This window comes from Phoenix dactylifera, unplaced genomic scaffold, assembly GCF_009389715.1.
Source record: "Phoenix dactylifera cultivar Barhee BC4 unplaced genomic scaffold, palm_55x_up_171113_PBpolish2nd_filt_p 000559F, whole genome shotgun sequence".
Classification (NCBI taxonomy): Eukaryota; Viridiplantae; Streptophyta; class Magnoliopsida; order Arecales; family Arecaceae; genus Phoenix; species Phoenix dactylifera.
In genome coordinates, this window is record NW_024067966.1 from 148,750 (window position 1) to 168,325 (window position 19,576).

Sequence of the window (19,576 nt, forward strand, 5' to 3'; positions counted from 1 at the left end):
TGTTTATGAGAAGGTTAATATAGCAGCTGGCTAGCTTCTTAGTAGTTTATTTATACTTATATTATAAACGGTATAACTTATCCGATTTATTAAAAAAAATAAATATTAAATAATAATACCATGTATCAAATCTAGCCATAGTTCACTCCACCACCCTTTCGCCGTCTGAATAGCTAACTTACGAACCAGCAGCCGGAATTCGTTGGCGGAATCCCGTCACCGGCATCATAAGCCTCCCCCTGCCATCATAACCGTTACCCTAACCCTAGTTTCTTCCATGGATAATTCCTCCCCGCCGATACCCTAAACACCCCTCCCATCCCCTCGTCCCGATGGATCCCCACGGAGACGGCCACGCTGAGAACGGCCGCCACGACGGCGACGACACCAACGGGCCCCTCCCGAAGCGGCCGCGGCCTTCTCCACCCATCTCCGCCTCTGAGATCCGCGACGAGTTCTCCCACCACGACCCCGCCGTAGCCCGCATCAACAACGGCAGCTTCGGCAGCTGCCCGGCCTCCGTTCTCGCCGCCCAGCTCCGGTGGCAGCGCCTCTTCCTCCGCCAGCCCGACGACTTCTACTTTAACCGCCTCCAGCCCTCCCTCCTCCGCTCTCGCGTGCTCATCAAAGACTTCATCAACGCCGACGACATCGACGAGGTCTCCCTCGTCGACAACGCCACCACCGCTGCCGCCATCGTCCTCCAGCACGTCTCCTGGGCCTTCTCCGAGGGCCACTTCAACAAGGGCGACGCCGTCGTCATGCTCCACTACGCCTTTGGTGCCGTCAAGAAGTCCATCCAGGCCTACGTCACCCGCGCCGGCGGCCATGTCATCGAGGTCCCCCTCCCCTTCCCGGTGACCTCCAACGAGGAGATCGTTCAAGAATTCTGCAAGGCGTTGGAGCTTGGGAAATCCAATGGCCGGAAGGTCCGGCTGGCCGTGATCGACCACATTACTTCCATGCCGAGCGTCGTGATCCCTGTCAAAGAATTGACCAAGATTTGCCGTGAGGAGGGCGTAGACAAGGTGTTTGTGGATGCGGCGCATGCAATTGGGAGCATTGAGGTCGACGTGAAGGACATTGGGGCTGACTTCTACACCAGCAACCTCCACAAGTGGTTCTTTTGCCCCCCTTCGGTTGCGTTCTTGTACTCCAAGAAGAGTAGGGCTTCAACCAATTTGCACCACCCAGTGGTCTCACATGAGTATGGGAATGGTCTCCCCATCGAGAGCGGATGGATTGGTACCCGGGATTACAGTGCCCAGCTTGTAGTGTCATCGGTGATGGATTTCATTGATAGGTTTGAAGGAGGGATTGAAGGCATTCGCAAGCGGAATCACGATAAGGTTGTGGAGATGGGGAAGATGCTGGCTGAGTCATGGCGCACTTGTCTTGGGTCGCCACCAGATATGTGCGCAAGCATGATCATGGTTGGTCTGCCTGGATGTTTGGGGATTTCAAGTGAGAAGGATGCTCTGAAGTTTAGGAGTCTCTTGAGAGATCGATTCCATGTTGAGGTTCCTGTATATCATCGGTCTCCAAAGGATGGTGAAAGTGGGAGCAGTGCCGTGACTGGGTATGTGAGAATTTCTCATCAGGTGTATAATGTGGAGGATGACTACATAAGGCTCAGGAATGCAATCAACAAACTTGTTCAAGATGGATTCCATTGCACAAAGCTGCCATCCAGTTAGGAAGGTGCGGCATTTTACATCAACTACACTCATAAATTAGCTTGTATTGCATTTTGATATGGATGAACTATGTGATGTTTTATATGATTGTCTGGTATGGTATTGCCTAGAGGTTGAGTTCCAATGAAAGAATTCCTAGTTAATAGTTCTACTGTAATGATAGTAGATTAGTAGGTTGCCTTGCATGTTTATGAGTACATTTCCTGCATGTGGAACTTAAAGGTTGTGCATGTGAACTGGAGAATGTTGTTAATTTAACCCATTGCAATGGTTTAGGTAATTGAAGAAAATATTCAAAGGCAAACAACAGTACAAGCAATGTTGCTAGACCACAAACATTAATCTTATTCTGACCAGATATATCTTGTAAAAGAAATATGTTATGCAAGAATTTAGTGTTGTCTTTTCTGCAATTAATTTCTCATGGTTTCTTGATGCAACAGTACACCTCATCATTGTTTTTTAGGGGAAATGGTGAAATTTGTTGATGGATTGTTTAATGAAAAATGATGTACATATTTCTTCCAATTTGGAATATCAGTACCCTTTATATAATTGCATTTGATCTCCTTGATCCTATTAGGGAAAATCTTCCCCTAATTATACAAGCCAATAAAATTTTGACTAATGCGTAGTGAAATATTAAAGACAAATGCTAAAGGCCCTATATTGTTTCCAAAACAATCCTGTAAACTTTTTGCTTGCCATGCGACACTGGGGGATTGGTGTCTTATAATCTCCTCATGCCACTTGGCATGCCAGCAGCAAAGGGTTGATTTTTGGTACCAGGGACTCCATGGTAAAATGGTTTTCTAGTAGTTCATTGGCTTCTCTTTCCTATTCCCATTTCTTGTGAGTCCAATCTCCAATTTTTGGATTTTTGACATGCTAGAAACTTGGACACTTGGGACGCTTCATGACACTCCTTAACACTTCATATCGTCAAATTGTTATAAGATTATCATCACATGTCTACTTTTGGCACTTCTATATAAAATTTTGACATTTTAACATAATAATTAGCCACCATTCTATCAAATTTTATAATTTTATGAAGCATAGGTCTAGTTAATTAGGCTTTATATGCATACATCAGTATATTTGCATATACTACAAGATACAGGTGAGCTTCCATATGCAATTTTTAGAAGATTCTGGTAACAGTACTTTTGAATTCTTGGACACTTGACAACCCTGTCATGAATCCAAGTAACATTGGTTCTTGCTATGCTAGTAAATGCAAAACTAATGGTGAAATTCCTCGATCAGATAAAAAAGATTGTAACGCATATATGGCTTAAACCCACAATGATATGCCACTAGAGGTGTCTCTCATGATCAAACAAGAAGATCTTGTGGCATCTTTTTCTATGCATATCATGGGGAAGCTTTAGTGCTTAAAAGAGGGTTGCTTGCACCAGCATTGGAGGAAGAAATGCAATCCAGGGTTCGTGAGCCAAATTATGGCACTAATTCTTGGATGAGCAAACATTGATTGAATGCTTAACATTTAGTTGGATTGGAATTGCTAGATATTTCAGGTACTGCCTTACTAATAGGTATAAATGAGATTTTGCTTGATAGGCTTCGGTACATCAAGTTTGCTTGGATATACTGTGCCAAGTTCTCAGATTTGATTTGAGATTTTCATTGATTGAAAGGTTGCGGGTGTGTAGGCATGTTGGAACCACTAAAAAAAATTCATTAGCAAGCACAGAAGAGTTGGAATATTGAACCCCTTGTAGCATGGTGTGGACATACAGAGAAACTGCATGACATTTGACAGTTCCATGATTGATTCAACTGAAGTTGCGACTGTATAGCAGGAGATAATGTTGTACAAATACATAGTTACTGTTGCTTTGACTTTCGCTCTGTGTTTTGCTGCATATTTTGCTGTCAATCATCCATTACAAATCTTTCTCATAGAACAATGTTGTTGTGCATAATATTTTCTAGTTTTATTACATATGCCAATTATGACTATGATGCTTCATATATAGCACATCATGATTGTGGATTGGTTGAGGCATATCATGTTGTTTTATGAATGGAAGAAAAGAAGAAAAGAAAAAAATCAAGTGGGTTCTTTTCTTGGTGGTGCAGCACATTGAATGTCGCGGGGGGCCCTATGTGCTATTTCAAAGGTTCGTTAGAGAGTTTGATTATCGTAACTTGACCCCAAGCAAGGATTTAAATGCCGTGTGATGGGGCTGCCTACATTTATTCGTGGAGCAGGATGCTCTGTGACCCATTACTTGGAATGTTGGATATCTCGTTCTGGTCCATTTTCCAACTTGTCCCATTCCGATAATGCCCTACCCCCATACCAGGGATAGTGGGACATGCTGCTGTCCCACCAGTATTTAAAACCTTGTTCCTAAATCATCTTAATTTGAGTTTCTTTTCATTATGCTTTTGTGTCAGACATAATTAAGATTCAGTTGTGATCTGATCTGATTATTATTAGTGGGTTTTGTTCCCTAATTCTGTCCTAGATTTAGGGATTAGGTAGGCCGCCCCTGGTTTGCTTGGACTAGAAGCTAATTAAGTTTCTGTGTGCTCGAATTAGAAGCTAAATGATTCTTTTAAAGCTTCCAATTTAGGCAGCAAGGCTAGCAAAGGACTTTGCTTAGAAAAATCTATTGAAGTTTCATTGTTCGAAAAAGAAAATAATGGATGCATGGACCTTCATTTTTCTTTCATTTTCTCGTTCAGTTATTGTGCTCTATATTTATCTCTAAAACTACTTAATCCTATCCATTTCTACATCTTTTCATTCACATTTCCATTGCTTGTTGCTGTTATACAGAATAAAAACTAGATCTAGATCAGCCCTAATCAAATTTCTAATGTAGATCTTCAACAAGAAATCCAATTTCTTTTGGAGGTTACATAACCTGGATGCTTGTGGTTTTTGCAGGAAGAACTACACTTCATCACTGATATTTGTTAGACATCTCTTTTATGGTGGGGAGGCTAATAGGTTGAAGTAGTTAAACATCTTACACGTTCTTTTAAGGATATCTTACTGATGTTACCAATCCTTTTTCAGTCCTTACACTTCTTACATTTTCTTTAAGAATTATGACTCATTGCTCGTATTTGTAAGGTTAGGTGGGTTCTCTCCCTGTTGTTCACTAGCACTGATTAGAAGGAGATAATATATAATATGAATGAAAAGAAAATGTCCAATATTTTGACAAGAAAAAGAAAGGTAAATAAATGTATTAGCAGGAATAGACTTGAATAATGCATACCTGATGGCAATAAAATGAGAACTTTTAAGGTAACTTATACCAATTTTTAATGGATTTGCTAAGTGCAAGTGATTGCAACTTTGCTTGTGAAGAACCAGTTGTATATAAAGAGGAAATCAGGTAATGGGTCATGAGGATTTTTCTTAATTTATGTTTTTTGGTTCTTAGTATAGCAAGGCCTTTCAGGGTACTTTCATTAATTATTTTTGGGGTTGTAGAAGTAACTATGACCTTGTTTGCAATGTTGTTTCTGAATATCTGTTGTCCTGCTGACACTTTGAATATTATGGTAAATCTGTTTCGTGCTATGAATGTTGGATTTTAACTCTAGATATTTTGATGACATGGGAATCAAGTGGTGGTAAGATGCTTTCTTCATTTTACATAATGGGAAATGCCTGGTGCTCCCTGGGGGAGGAAGAACTTCTAACCGACAGGGAGTAACTGTGCTAGTATTTTCTTTTATTTAAAACTAAAATATGAGGTTACTATAACGTTGCATGAGCACTGTCCGCTAAAATGACAGCTAATTTTTTTTTGGACGGCAAGTGATGATTTTTATATAGTTCCTAGTATAGGAACTTCTACTTTGGACTTTATTTCTTATTCATTGGTAGTTCTGAAATTATAGTAGATGGGGCTATGTCTGTAACCTCATTAGTCAAGATAACTTGGAAACCTGCTAGTTTGTTAAGATCAACATATTCAATAATTGAAATATGGTCATTTGGGACCTATTTTTAAAAGTAATACAATATATCATCTTATGTAGTTTTCATATCCTAGTCCTAGGTTCATTGAGCACAAATTACACCCCTTTTTAATTACCATCTTTTGCTTCTTATATATTTTTTATGCATACTCTATATACCCAAGTAGGTATGCTAAGGGTAAGAGTAAGTGAGGTTATTGAAAGTACTGGGTAATCCAGTCCTGATCTTCCTCCCTCACCTCTCCCCATGAATTTTTTGTGGTTGCATCTTCTTAACTGTTTTGGGTCAGTTGTAGGCTTGCCCTTATGGCTTCATATATTTCCTTGATATTATTATTATTTTTATTTATTATAGAATATACTTGCCCATTATTTGTTTGATGCAACTGATGTTATCATCTAACAATTTATCTTCTCCTTTTAACTTTTAAAGTATGAGTTAGTATACACAAACGAATACATTGTTCTGCTACATTATATCATGCAGACTAATGTAACCGAACTGAAAATAAGTCGTTTCCTTAGCTTATAGATTTGATTGTATATATCGTTTTCCAGCACTATATCCTCCTACAGTAGAAGTTTTTTAATCTTCTTTATCACAAACTTCTCTTGGTTTAAATCTTCTAGCTTTTCCCCTGTTCAAGTTCATTGCCACAAAACCAATCTCCTCTCTGCTTGAGATTCTAATAATATAATGAATCATATGTATGCTATGTTGTTCTGTATGCTATATTGTTCTGGATGTTATTCCTTGCCTTTTAAGCTATCAGTAGATCTTGATGCCCATTAGAATGATAAGTTTTTATTAATGAATGCTAAATTCTAGATTGATAATCTGTACTTGGGTCTTTGTGTTCATTGTTTCTAACTAATATTTCTTGTGGTCCATGTGTCTACTTAGGGAACATAGGAAGGAATTTGGGGTTCAGTTGCGTTGAACCTAAAAGGCCTTTTCAAGGTTAATTTGGAGTTCGTCATACGCACTAAAAAGTACTGGGTTTTCACCCACTGAATGGATTGTTGATTGTATTTGTACTACCTGAATCATAATTATTGTTGCTTGAGACTACTTTTAAGTAGTAACATAGGTAAGATAGGTAATCTTCTTCCCTTCTACAATTTAAAGAACATCACTAGTGGAATTGTACTGGTCTAGACAACTTCAGAACAAATGAGTTAACAACAATGACTTGAACTCTGTTGATAGAAGGATTAAGACGTTCTTCAACAATATCATGGACCCATGATGCATAATTATGGCAGCAAAGTTTGCTGTACCGATCCGTACCGATGCATATTGATACTGAACCGATATGTGGTACGGGAGGCGTACCGATACTTGATACACCGAATCGGTTACAGTACTGGGGTACTGGTGCTATAATATGATGGTGCCTATTTGGGGTACGGTACCGATACGGCTAACCTTGTATGTAAGAGTAATGCTGACTCTTTCTGGGATTGCGAGGTGCATAATCCATGATTCTTTTGTCTAACTTTAGTTGCCTTAAAGTATGTGAGTGGTGAGTGCTTTTTTTTTTGGTAACTGTAGGGATCGAGCAAGCTTTGATACCGATTGTAGGAGGAGCGCCTTAAACCACAGCACCTAGGGCGTTCTCTATACTGCAAGAGGCGTGGATCGATCGTATTATTCGATGGAGGTGGCACTAGGGTTTCAGGATGAATGCAAGCGTGAGAGGAAGAGAGGAAGAAGATTAGGGTTTCAAAAAGAAAAAGTTTTCAATGATTTCATTCAGTCCTCTATCATCATACACGAATTACCAAAATGTATATATACATGGTCAATCATGACTCAAACCCAAAAACTCTTAGGCTAAATCACATGAGAAAGCACTCAACCCAAGCCCATGTATGCCCATGACTTGCATGCTCTCTTTTTCTTTGAGCCTAAACCTAGCCCAATAATGGTTAGCCCCTTTAAGACCCAAATTACCTGAGTCTCAAGCAAGTAGGAGACCAATTTTCGTCCATACTGAAAAACTGGCACGACCTGGAGTCGACTCCGGCACAGCTCGAGTTGACTCCCGCTCTTCCTGTAACACCGGCCCTGACCTGGAGTCGACTTCCGCACTGCTCGAGTCGGCTCTCTCAGGCTTTCCAGAGAGACGCTTTTTTGCCTGATTTTCTGGAGTCGACTCCCTCTAGCTCTGTAGGAGTCGATTCCATATCTGCATGAGTCGACTGCTACAGGTTTTTCATATTAGTTCCTTGCATTTCTTGCTTTGGATGCACCACACTTGTGCCAATAATCTCTACCTTGGTGCTCCAAAGATTCTGCAAGCTCCACTTGGTCCATTAACCCCATCAGCTCCACACATAAGAGAAACCTATCCTGCGGAAGAGTCTTTGTTAGTGCATCCGACTGGTTCTTTTTTATATGAACTTTCACTAGTATCACCTCATCATCCTCCGCTATTTCTTTGACTCTGTGGTACCTTAAGTCTATATGCTTTGTGCGAGCATGATAGACTGGATTCTGAACCAACTGTAGAGCACTCTGACTATTACTGTGCAACACCACTATACTTTGCTTCACCCCTATCTCCTGAATGAGTCTCTTCAACCAAAGAGCCTCCTTGGCAGCCTCTGTAATTCCTTTATACTCATCCTCTGTGGTGGACAAGGCCGTGATAGGTTGAAGGGTTGATCTCCAAGAAACCGGTCCACTATACATGCAGAAAATATAACCTGTAGTAGACCTTCTTGTATCTAGATCACCTACAAAGTTAGCATCAACAAACCCTTCTAACGGACTTGAAAACTCACTTGAGATATTTGAGTTCCTCCCAAGTCCATCTTGCTGCCCAAAAGTCAGACCAAGCCTTCGAGTTTCTTGAAGAAACCAAAAAATTCACTTCAGTGCCTGCTGGTGCTCCTTCCTTGGGTTTGCCATGTACCTACTCACCTAGCTCACTGTATGTGCTATATCGGGCCTACCACACACCATAGCATACATGACGCTGCCCACGGTACTAGCATAAGGAACTCTCTCTATGTACTCTTTCTCTTCATCTATTTGGGTGCACTGCAGCTTCAAAAGAGGCATGTGGCTTGCAAGCGGTGTTCCAACCGGTTTGGCTTTATCCATCCCAAACCTCATCATGACTTTCTGAATGTATCCTCTCAAAGACAAGTGGAGAATATCCTTATTTCTATCTCTGCAAATTTCTATCCCAAGAATCTTCTTGAATGGATCCAAATCCTTTATCTCAAATTCTGCAGATAATGCAGATTTTAGCCCATTCACTGTATCGACACTCCTGCTGGCAATAAGCATATCATCCACATACAAAAGTAGATATAAAGTATCCTCCTCATCCACATTCTTCATATAGACATGGCTATCATGTTCACATTTGGAAAAATCAGGGCTCAAGACAAAAGTATCATACCTTTTGTACCACTGTCGGGGTGACTGCTCTCTTGAGTAGACACAGCTTTTTCTCCAACTCTGGCTGCCTGAAACCAGTTGGTTGCTGCATGTATATCCTCTCCTCTAGGCTCTAATGTAAGAACGCCTTCACATCCATTTGCTCCAATTCCATATCATACTGTGCTATCAAAGACAGCAACACTCGAATTGAAGCATGCCGTACTACCAGAGAGAATACCTCTGTGTAGTCCACTCCCTCTCTCTGTGAGTACCCCTTTGCAACAAGCCTCGCCTTGTATCTGACTCCACCTTGCTCTGAAGGTATCTCCTTCCTTGTGAACACCCATTTTGAACCAATGGCCCACCATCTCTAGGTAGATCCACTAGCTGCCATGTCTTGTTCTTTTCTAGTGACTCCATCTCGTCCATCATGGCTTGCATCCATGATTCCCGATCTGAACTCTCCATGGCCTCCTCAAATGTCTCTGGATCTCCATTAGCAGTAATGAGAGCATAGGAGATAGTCTCATCAATGTCATACCGAACAGGTTTGTAGCTGATGCGCTTCGGCTTGTGCGGTGCAACTCCCCTGACAAGGTCTCTCAAACCAGAACTCTGTGGCTCTACCTGCATCTCTTCTTGGACTGATGGCCCTCCTAGCTGGTCCTCCACATGTGCGGGAACATGCCTACTAAACTCTACCTCAAAAGGAACACGTTTGGAGGTAGAACTTGAAGGCACATCACTTGCTAGCGAATGCTGCCCACTGCTGTCCTGTTTAGCCTTTTCAGCCTCATCTGCAAATCCTGACTTCTTCAGAATGCTCTCCTCATCAAAGATCACATTTCTACTGATGGTACACTTCTGAAAATGGGGATCCCACAGCAAGTAACCTTTGACCTCATGTGGATATCTGATGAAGACCATCTTCAGCGATTTCGGGTCCAACTTGCTTCTTTCGGTTGCCTCTACAAGTGCATAGGCCGGGCAACCAAACACCTTCAGGTAATCAAGCTCCACCTTCTTCCCACTTCAGATCTTCTTTGGAATGCCTCCATCAAGTTTTCTGTTAGGGGACCTATTAACAAGAAAACATGAAAAAGTTATCGTATCACCCCAAAAGGACTTGGAAAGTGATGCCTGCAGCCTCAGACTTCTTGCCTTCTCTGTCAATGTTCGGTTCATCCTTTCGGCTACACCGTTCTGTTGGGGAGTTATCTTCATTGTGAAATGGCGTTTGATCCCATTATCCTCACAGTACCTTCCGAATTCGTTGCTAGTGTACTTCCTTCCATTGTCAGACCTCAGGCACTTCACTGGCTTTCTTGTTTTCTTTTCAACTTCAGCTCTTCAAGCTTTGAACCGGGCAAACATCTTTGATTTTTTTCTTATCAGATAGACCCATACCTTCCTAGAGAAGTCATCAATAAATGTCAAAAAGAATCTGGTTCCACCTCTGGCCGAAACAGGTGCCGGTCCCCATACATCCGAGTGAACTAGCTCCAGAATGCTTTCACTCCGCTTGAAACTGTTGGCAAACTTTATCTTATGCTGTTTTCCATATATGCAGGGCTCACAAATATCATTCTTCTCCTTTTCAACAATTGGAATCAGACCTCTTGCTGAGTTCCGTGAACCCCCGGTCGCTCATGTGCCCCATCTGATAGTGCCACAGTTTGTAAGCCAACTGTTTCTCCTGTGCTGCCGCCAATACCTCTGCACTATCTGTCACTACTGAGCCTTCCATCTCATGGAGATTATTGTTCAATCTTCTCCCTTTCATCATCACCAAAGCCTCCTTGGCGATCCTCAAACAGCCGTTGCCCGATTGGCTTCCAAAAGCACACCCATGCTTCTCCTGGTAGCCCAATGAAATCAGATTTTCTTCTACTCCGGGACATGCTTGACATTGGTCAATATTCTAATGACCCCATCATACATCTTCACCTTTATGGTACCTACACCAGTAACCTTGCAAGGATGATTATCACCAAGGCTCACACTTCCTCCTTCGGTTTTCTAAACTACTCCCGATGCGAAGTGTAGTGATGTGAACAGGCTGAATCCAGAGTCCATTGGCTGTTATTCTTCATGGTTCCATCTGACACTACCAGTATGTCATCTCCACTGTCTTCAAATGAAAGAGCACCACCATGACTGGCCGAACCTTCCTTGGAAGAATTCTTTCCTTTCTCAGATTTCAGCAAAGGACAATTTCGCTTCATGTGACCAATCTGATGACACTTGAAGTACTTCCATGCTTTCTGCTTTCCCTGAGACTTAGATCTGCCACTGGACTTGTCTCTAACTCTTTTTTTGGGTCTCCCTTGCCTCTCATTCAAAGTAAGAACCTCTGAGTTAGAACTTCTCTTGCAAATCTTCTCTCTTTGCTCATTAGACTGCAGAACACCGATCATCTTTTCGTAATTTAGAGTTTCTTTCCCATACACCAAAATAGTGATCAGCCCATCATATTATCCTGGGAGAGAACACAGCAGTAGAAGGGTCCTATCCTGTTTCTCAATCTTCACATCAAGGCTCATGACTTCCGAGCAACTTGATTAAACTTCTGAATATGAGAAATCATATCCTCTCCTTCCGGCATCTGCAGACTATACAACTCTTTCTTCAACCACAGTTTATTTGTTATGCTCTTGCCCATGTAAGTGTTTTTTAACCTCTCCCATAGCCCTTTGGCCGTGGTCTCTGAGCAAATCTCAGGTAACACCGGATCAGCCAAGCACATTCTAATGGTGCTAAACGCTATCTCCTCTAACTCCTCCCAATCCTCAGCACTAATCTTTTCCGGTCTTTTCCTAACCAAGACCTTATAGATCCTTTGCTGTACCAGCAAATCTTTCACCCTTTGCTGTCATAGGATGAAGTTTCCCTTGCCATCAAACTTCTCAAAATCTGCCTTAAGATTGCTAGAAGCCATACCACAAAACAGAAATCAATGAATGCGGAAATTCTGTTTTGAAAGTTTACCCACAGATTTTGATCTCCTTTACCAAATCACCAACCAATGGCTCTGATACCAATTGTAGGGATCCATCAAGCTCTGATACCGATTGTAGGAGCGCCTCAAAGCACAACACCTAGGGCATCCCCTATACTGCAAAAGGCGTGGATCGATCGTATTATTCAATGGAGGTGGCACTAGGGTTTCAGGATGAATGCAAGCTTGAGAGGAAGAGAGTAAGAAGATTAGGGTTTCAGGAAGAAAGAGTTTCCAATGATTTCATTCAGTCCTCTGTCATCATACATGAATTACAAGAGTGTATATATACATGGTCAATCATAACCCAAATCCAAAAACTCTCTTAGGCTAAACCACATGAGAAAGCACTCAACCCAAATCTATGTACACCCAAGACTTGCATGCTCTCTCTCCCTTTGAGCCTAAACCTAGCCCAATAATGGTTAGCCCCTTTTAAGACCCAAATTATCTAAGTCTCAAGCAAGTAGGAGACCAATTTTCGTCCCTACTTAAAAACGGGCACGACCTGGAGTCGACTCTAGCATAGCTCGAGTCGACTTCCGCTCTTTCTGTAACACCGGCCCCGCACTGGAGTCGACTTCCGCACTGCTCGAGTCGACTCCTGCATTGCTCGAGTCGACTCTTTCAGGCTTTCTAGAGAGACGCTTTTCTGCCTGATTTTCTGGAGTCGACTCCTGCACTGCTCGAGTCGACTCTAGATCTGCATGAGTCGACTTCAGATCTGCATGAGTCGACTCCTACAGGTTTTTCAGATTAGTTCCTTATATTCTTTGCTTTGGATGCACCACACTTGGGCCAACGGTAACTAGTGGTGAGTGCTTTTTAATGGTGGCAAGAATAGAGGAGCAGTCTAAAACAAGTAGTTTCTGATGTGCTTTTTGGTAGGTTATTGGTGAGAACATTGGATTGTCTTTTGAATGTTGGGTGATCAGGATTCATGATTATGATTTTGTAGTGTAGAGATCTGATAAGAGATCTGTTGAAAGAAAATACAAGATTTCTTCCCATAAGAGTGAAAGTCGCTCTGTTCCATTTGTTTATTGCCAACCTCCTGGCAAACTTCTTTTCTATGTTTGGGATCCTTATGAGTCAATATGCAGAAAGTGTGTTGAAGTTTATTAATGAATCAGGAGATGACAATCTCATTACGGAGGTTATCATCTGTGAGGTGGCACAATGCTCATTATTGTAAGCAAGAATGAGGCCTCAGCATCAGGTGAGGGACTTAAAAGTCATTATTACTAGTGATGTGAGCCTGAGATTTTCAGTAAATTTTTCAAAAGGGTATTGGTGTGGAGATCTTCTTACATAAAGCTGTAGAGCTTGTACAGCACCAGGTTTCACGTTTATCTGCAGAGTTGGTTCCATTAGGGTGCCTTATTCCACGAGGGATCCCTTCAGAGTAGTTTGCATTCCATTTTTAGCCTATGTACAGGGTATGACCTCGGTATTTGGTTGCTCATTCTAACTATTTCTTCAATTTGTATATTATTTCTTTTTTATCATCAGGCAAAATTTTCTTATGTAGAATATCAAACCACATTGCCAAAAGCTGGTCATCTCTATAGCTAAATAATTATCCATATAGGGATCCATATATTGCTGCCTGTTAGATGATATTTGCAGTCATCTTGTTTTTGCCACATTCTGTATTTCAGTTTAAGTAATAAAATACTAAGAAAATTTCCACAAAATCAGTTATCTTTCAACTTGCGCATGGCACATGGTGTATTATGTTCAACCTTCTTGTGCGCTAGTGTCGTTGTATTACAATATTTATGCTGTATTTCCAAATGACAATATTGCTACAGCTCCATTTTTTTTTGTGGGCCTATAAACACACCAAATTCTTTTGTAGTTCAGGTCTGGATAAAAAGTGCAGGCTCTTGGAGCCTGTAATCATCATTTATTTAATTGTAGTGTTTAAAAAATGTGGATTGAACTATGCCTTGTTTTAAGCTCCTCAATCGACATGCACAACTTAATATTCTGTCTGCTTTTCTTTGACTTCTTTTGCAGTTAGAAAGAATTCTTCTTGGCCCTCTTGCAGTTGCTGAAACCTAATGATGGCTGTTTAGATATAGATTCCGGTGCTATTAAGACTGACAGTGTTGTATTTGCTGTTGAGAATAAACTGTTGGCATTTGAGAAATAAAACATGTTAATTAAGTTTCGTTGTCATTATCATCGCGTATCTCATGAAACATCCGTGAGACAGAGCCTGAGGTATTTATAGTGTATCCAGTACCATAACTCTGGATGAACTAACAATTTATACAGTTCTTAATCTACATTAGTTGCATCCAGAAACTGTTAAAAACTTTTTTGTCCTGATTACCTCTTGGCATTTGAATGAGGGATGTCTCATCAACGTATATCAGGTTTTGATGGCAGATTACTGTTCCACCGGAAAAACCTGAGTCTACATATATTGTGTAAATGCTCTTTTACTCAAGAGAACTTTTTCAAGAAAAATGTTGGATGATCTTGGATGAGTCAAATGTTGGTGACTCAATTGGTCGTAATAATGAAGTAAGAATCCGATCAGGAAAAAGGTGGTATGATAGGGGTCATTAATGATGGAGTTCATTGATGCCCAACGAAGATAAGATGGAGGCCAACATGATGGGGTTCACAAAAAACTAGTTCAAGACCCTCTATTGGGTCGACCATGGAACGAGGGAGAGAGAGAGTGAAACGGGCCCTCTATAGGGTCTACTGAACTATGCAGAGAGAGCAAGAGAGGAAAAGAGACAGAAAGAGAGAGAGAGGAGGAGGCACGAAAGCAAGCATTTCTTTGGGAGCCTCTTCTAGGAACAAGTAAGAAGAAGAATGGTGGTCCAATGGTGGAGCTAGTGTGTGATGGTTGGAAGATTGATGATAGTCGGCGATGATGGCTAGGAGATAGTGGAGGCTGGTGATGGAAGGGAAAACAAAAGAAGGAAGAAGATCAGCAAAAGAGGGGATTCAAGAGGGATTTCAATGTCGTTTGAAGCCTGGGCCTGCTTGCAGGCTATCAAGGGCGGCTGGGTTGGAGGATCAGCAGAATCTGATCTTCAATGCATTAGAGGCGGCAGCGGTCATCAAAATAGGGGAATTGGGTTCTGGGTTGATCTCGACGATTCCTCGATTGAATCTGACCAATAGTGATTACATGAGGTAGGGACATGAGGAGAGAGAGTACCGGGGAGGTTGGTGGTGATGATGCCAACTCTAGCGACGACTTGGACACGACAATGACAAAAGGATTACTTTTTGTTCTCCCTTTTTGGTGATGGTGATCAAGGCAGTGGTGCCTCAAGAGGGTGGGAGTGGGAATTTATAGGGGGCGGCGTTCTCCCTCTCCTCATTGAAGCCTGAGGAGGAGGCGGAGTCGGAGTCTGCCTCCTTCTTTGTGTTCAAGCAAGGCTCTACCTTGTTCGGTAGTCAGTGCTAGAGCGAGCTTGTGGACTAGCCTCATGTTGGTAGTAGATCAGCCAGTAGGGCTGGGCCTCACACACTCCAATTCTAGTTCTTTTATATATTTTCTTTTAAAAAAATTATAAAGACACTCTTTCAAATTTGGACCAAAAATACTTCGACCCTAAATTTTTTAAATTTCAATTAGACGCCATATTTTATTTTTTTATTGCAATGTAGCACAGTTGTGTATCTAGGTCTTGAAATCATTATTGGAGAGAAGAAAAAGATTAAATTATCCTCAATTTAGAGAATTAATATATGTAATATTAAGTAGCTGTATGTATCTTTCGCATGAAAAAAGGATTCACCCTAATGGAAAAACCGCTAGTTTCTTCTAGAGAAGCACTTAGGAGAGAGAAACATCTTTCGAGGAGAGAGAAAGGCTTTATTGCTGTGTCTAACGGCTAGTTTCTCGTCGGCAAAGTGCTTGGCGAGGTCATCGCTGTCCAATGCACAATGGCTGGTCCGGCCTGAAGCTTCCGAGGGGCGAGCAAGCGTCGCTGTGCACCTGTGGAGGGCGAGCAGCATGCTCGGCGATTCAGGAAAGCTCTCGACTCAACCACTAACTGGTTTTTTCCTTGCAGGGGTGAATCCAAGCACTTACTGTGCATCGGTGGGCTGAAAGAGGCGGTCACCTCCATTGGCTGGTCCGGCATAGGAGGCAGCACCATCCTCCATGGATCGGAAGGGGAAGCAACCTATGGGGAGGACGGTGGAGGGAACGGCGAGAGACGAAGGTTAGGTGAACGTAGGGCGTGGGGAGAACTCTGGCTCTTGAACAAGGCCGAGGCCGTGGGTGACTCACTGGCCCACCGCTGCGAAGGTGGAGCGGCTGAGCCGCCGCTTTTTGGCTGTATTGTCATTGCCGGAGGAACCGATTGTGGCGGCACGCCAGGAATGGGATGGGCTGGCAGCAATGGTGCGCAGCCTTAGCCATCGGGTTTCGGCGGATTGGGTGGCCAAGGACGTGGCTGCCCGGGTTAAGCTGTCGGAGGTGGTGGCTGTCCCACTAATGGATGACCACCTCGCCTTGAGGTTCCTGTCGACGGAGGACCGGGACCGGACCCTCAGTGTGGGCCAGTGGGTGGTGGCGGGGCAGCTTCTCGCCATGGAACTATGGATCTCGGACTTCGAGCTCGGAGAGGATGCCGTCAAAACGACAGTGGTGTGGCTCCGGTTACCCCGCCTTTCGCCGGAATATTGGTCGGCCTTGATCATCCTCCACATCGCGGTCCGGACGGGCCGGCCGATCGCGGTGGATGGGGTAACCGAGCAACAGCGGGCGATGGGGTTTGCCTGAGAGAAGGTAGCGATCGACGCCACCAAACCCCTTTTACTATGGGTTTTGATTTAGGAAAAGCCGAAGGTAAGATGACAGCCCTTTGTCTTCGAGAATTTGCCAGATTTATGCCAACGGTGCGGGCGGATCGGCCATCTGGAGGCCGTCTGTCGGTTTCCGACGTTCGAACGGGCAGAAGAGGCGTTTCCCTCGGTAGCGGTGGACCTAGGTGCCAGGCCCAAAATGCTGCCTCCCGATGCCGGGGAGGAGGCTCAAGGGCCAATCTATGGCCTTTGGATGGTGGCGACGCGGCTCAGGCTCCCTAAAGAGAACCGGTCCGCCGCGACCGAGGAAGATGATCGGGCCTGAACCCGTGTTCGAGTCGTCTTCGACTCAGCTTCCCTCTCTAGTGGCACCCCCAACCTCGCCAGTGTCCCCGCCATATCTCGACGGCTGGCAAAAGCCGGCGAAGGTCACGCACCGTCGGTCGCCACCGGAAGACCCGTTGGCCGGTGAATGGGGCGGGTTGAACCCCGGAATCCCCCTTGGATGCCTCCGAGTTGACTCGGCCGACGAGCCACTCGGGGGCCTGGCTGACTTGGTGGCTCTTGGGCCCAGCACCAGAGGTGGGCCAGGAGCTAGCCTAGTCACCCTGTGGGCTGACTTAGGGCCTAGTGGGGCGGGCGTGGCCCATGCCCAATCCAACAAGTAGCCTAGGAACCCTGAGCCGCTCGTGGGCCTCAGTACGGGGCCGAACAATGAAGTCTGGCCTGGTAAGGCGAGCCTTGGCCTATCAGGGGGCGCAGGGATTAGGGCCCAGCTGACCCGCGCAAGCCTGACGCGGGGCAGCGGGCCCACTAGGCGCCGACCCAAGGCGCTCCTCGGAGGGCTGGGCGCTGCGCGCGCAATCCAGTTGATGCTGGCTTGGGCGTAGAGGGTGCCCAGGACGTGCATGGCCAGCAGGCCCAGGACGTGTCGGGCCTGCGGGCCCAGGCCGTGCAGGTCGGGCTGCACGGCCTGGGCCCACCGGCCCAGGTTGCATCAGACCTGCAAGCCCAGGCCATGGCGGGCTAGGGGGAGCGGATGGCTAGTGGGCCCCTTTGCAGGCCGACCCCGGTCAGGCCCGTGGGGGCGCCAGTTGGGCCTTTCCGATACAACCCACCCGGCCTGGGGTTGGACTCGGGGGTGGGGACCTCCCAGCCCAATGGCCAGGACCTCCTCATGTCGGGCATGCTGAGTGAGCAAGGGTTGTGCGGAACACACGAGGGCCTAGGGAGGGGCCTAGACGGGGTTTTTCAGTTCGGCTCTCCGACCCAAGCATTGGGAGAGTAGCTGGGAGTTACCCCGAGCGGGACTGAGTTACATGGAGAGACCAGCTAGGCTAGGAGCCATGAGCAATGGGGTTGCCCTGTGTCCCACTTGGAGGGGAGTCTAGCCAAGCTGCTAACGCCACGGGAGGCTACGGCAGGGGCCCAGTCGGTCCGAGCTCCCCAGGAGGTAGCTATGAAAGCAGGAGGCAGTGGTGACCGTGCAGCGGGCAAAGGAACTGTCGGCAGGGTGATTGTGGATCACCTAATGGTAGTGCAATGGGTCATGGCGGCTGTGAAGCAAGTCGTCTCCGGTGCATGTGAAGAGGACGACCAGCGGGGTGGCTTGGTGCGCGAGTTTGAGGCAGTCCCCATGGCCCAGGGGGAGGATGACTCTAAGGCCAACCACGCAGATTGTGCCCCATGAAGATACTTTTGGGATTGCAGGGGGGTGGCTAAGCCATCCTTTATGTCATCTTTCAAGCGGTTGGTGCAGTTTAACTGTCCGGAGATCTGTTATAAAGTAAATACAATCCCATAAAGTTTGGTATAAATACTTCAGTTCCATATCCTGAAGATGTTGTATATCAAAAACTAGCTGGAGTTTTATGTATCCAATGACTGAAGTGGTCAGCATATCCTCCATCTATACTTTATAGCTGAATACAGAATGGCAGATTATAGTTCACGGCAGATATCTTTATATTTGTCACTGCTAACGTCTAGGTGTTTAGCCATCTGTATGTTTCATATCTCACTTCCTTTCAGCAGATAATTCTATATTTATGGCAACAGGCCATCTGTAATTTAAAGTTTTCTCATTCACCAGTTCAATTTTTCGTGTATATAGGGTGGCAGGACATGCAATTACTGAAATCTGAAAGAAGTTTTAACAATTTTCAGGAAAAAATTTAACCAGGTTTTAAGCTAGTTGAAGAACTGTTATGGACATTGTAATTATAGAGGCCAGACAGTATAGAAGTGGGCACTAGAAGATTCAACTTCAGGCATCAACAGTTAGATTGATTTGAAAGAAAATCAGGGTGGCAGAAGTACTAGGAGCGGATGAAGGACACTATATATATGCAGAGACATTATGTACCCAAAATTGCTTATAATTAGTTCCCTGTTGATGAACAAGCATATAACCTCAACCTTTGTCCCAACTATATAGAGTTCGTTTCATGAATCCTCAAAATGTAGTAATTCCTGTTGGGTTTCTACAGTGTGTATGAGCGTATGCATGGGTCTGGTTGTGTTTCTTAGTATGCTTAAATAATTTCTAATATTTTGTATTTTGTATTTTGATGATACATCTCAGTAAAATATTTCGGGAAACAAGTTTTTCATTGAAAGAGAATACTAAACTCACGTTTCGTCCGACCATATTAGTCAAGGAAGTTCATTTCTATTTCTTTTTCAGCGAAAATTTTGACCCATGGTCAGTACGTGAGCCAGAGC

At 44.1% G+C, this 19,576-nt stretch overlaps 1 protein-coding gene across 4 annotated transcripts; it reads left to right on the forward strand.

Moving 5' to 3' along the window:
* Nucleotides 1-136: 136 nt before the first annotated feature.
* Nucleotides 137-19,471, forward strand: LOC103722110 (putative L-cysteine desulfhydrase 1). Of its 4 annotated transcripts, none has more exons than XM_026810410.2 (2): nucleotides 137-1,701; nucleotides 19,019-19,471. In XM_026810410.2, the coding sequence occupies exon 1, from the start codon at nucleotides 333-335 to the stop codon at nucleotides 1,695-1,697; it is 1,365 nt and encodes a 454-aa protein (XP_026666211.2). In that variant the 5' UTR covers nucleotides 137-332; the 3' UTR covers nucleotides 1,698-1,701; nucleotides 19,019-19,471. The 4 variants fall into 4 exon arrangements, with proteins under 4 accessions (XP_026666211.2, XP_026666213.2, XP_026666212.2 ...); XM_026810412.2 differs by lacking the exon at nucleotides 19,019-19,471 and adding an exon at nucleotides 6,574-7,387; XM_026810411.2 differs by lacking the exon at nucleotides 19,019-19,471 and adding an exon at nucleotides 4,621-6,548.
* Nucleotides 19,472-19,576: the final 105 nt, after the last annotated feature.

What these genes read in the sequence shown, in the direction of transcription:
- LOC103722110 (XM_026810410.2), top strand. Translation starts at nt 333, where the DNA reads ATGGATCCCCACGGAGACGGCCACGCTGAGAACGGCCGCCACGACGGC.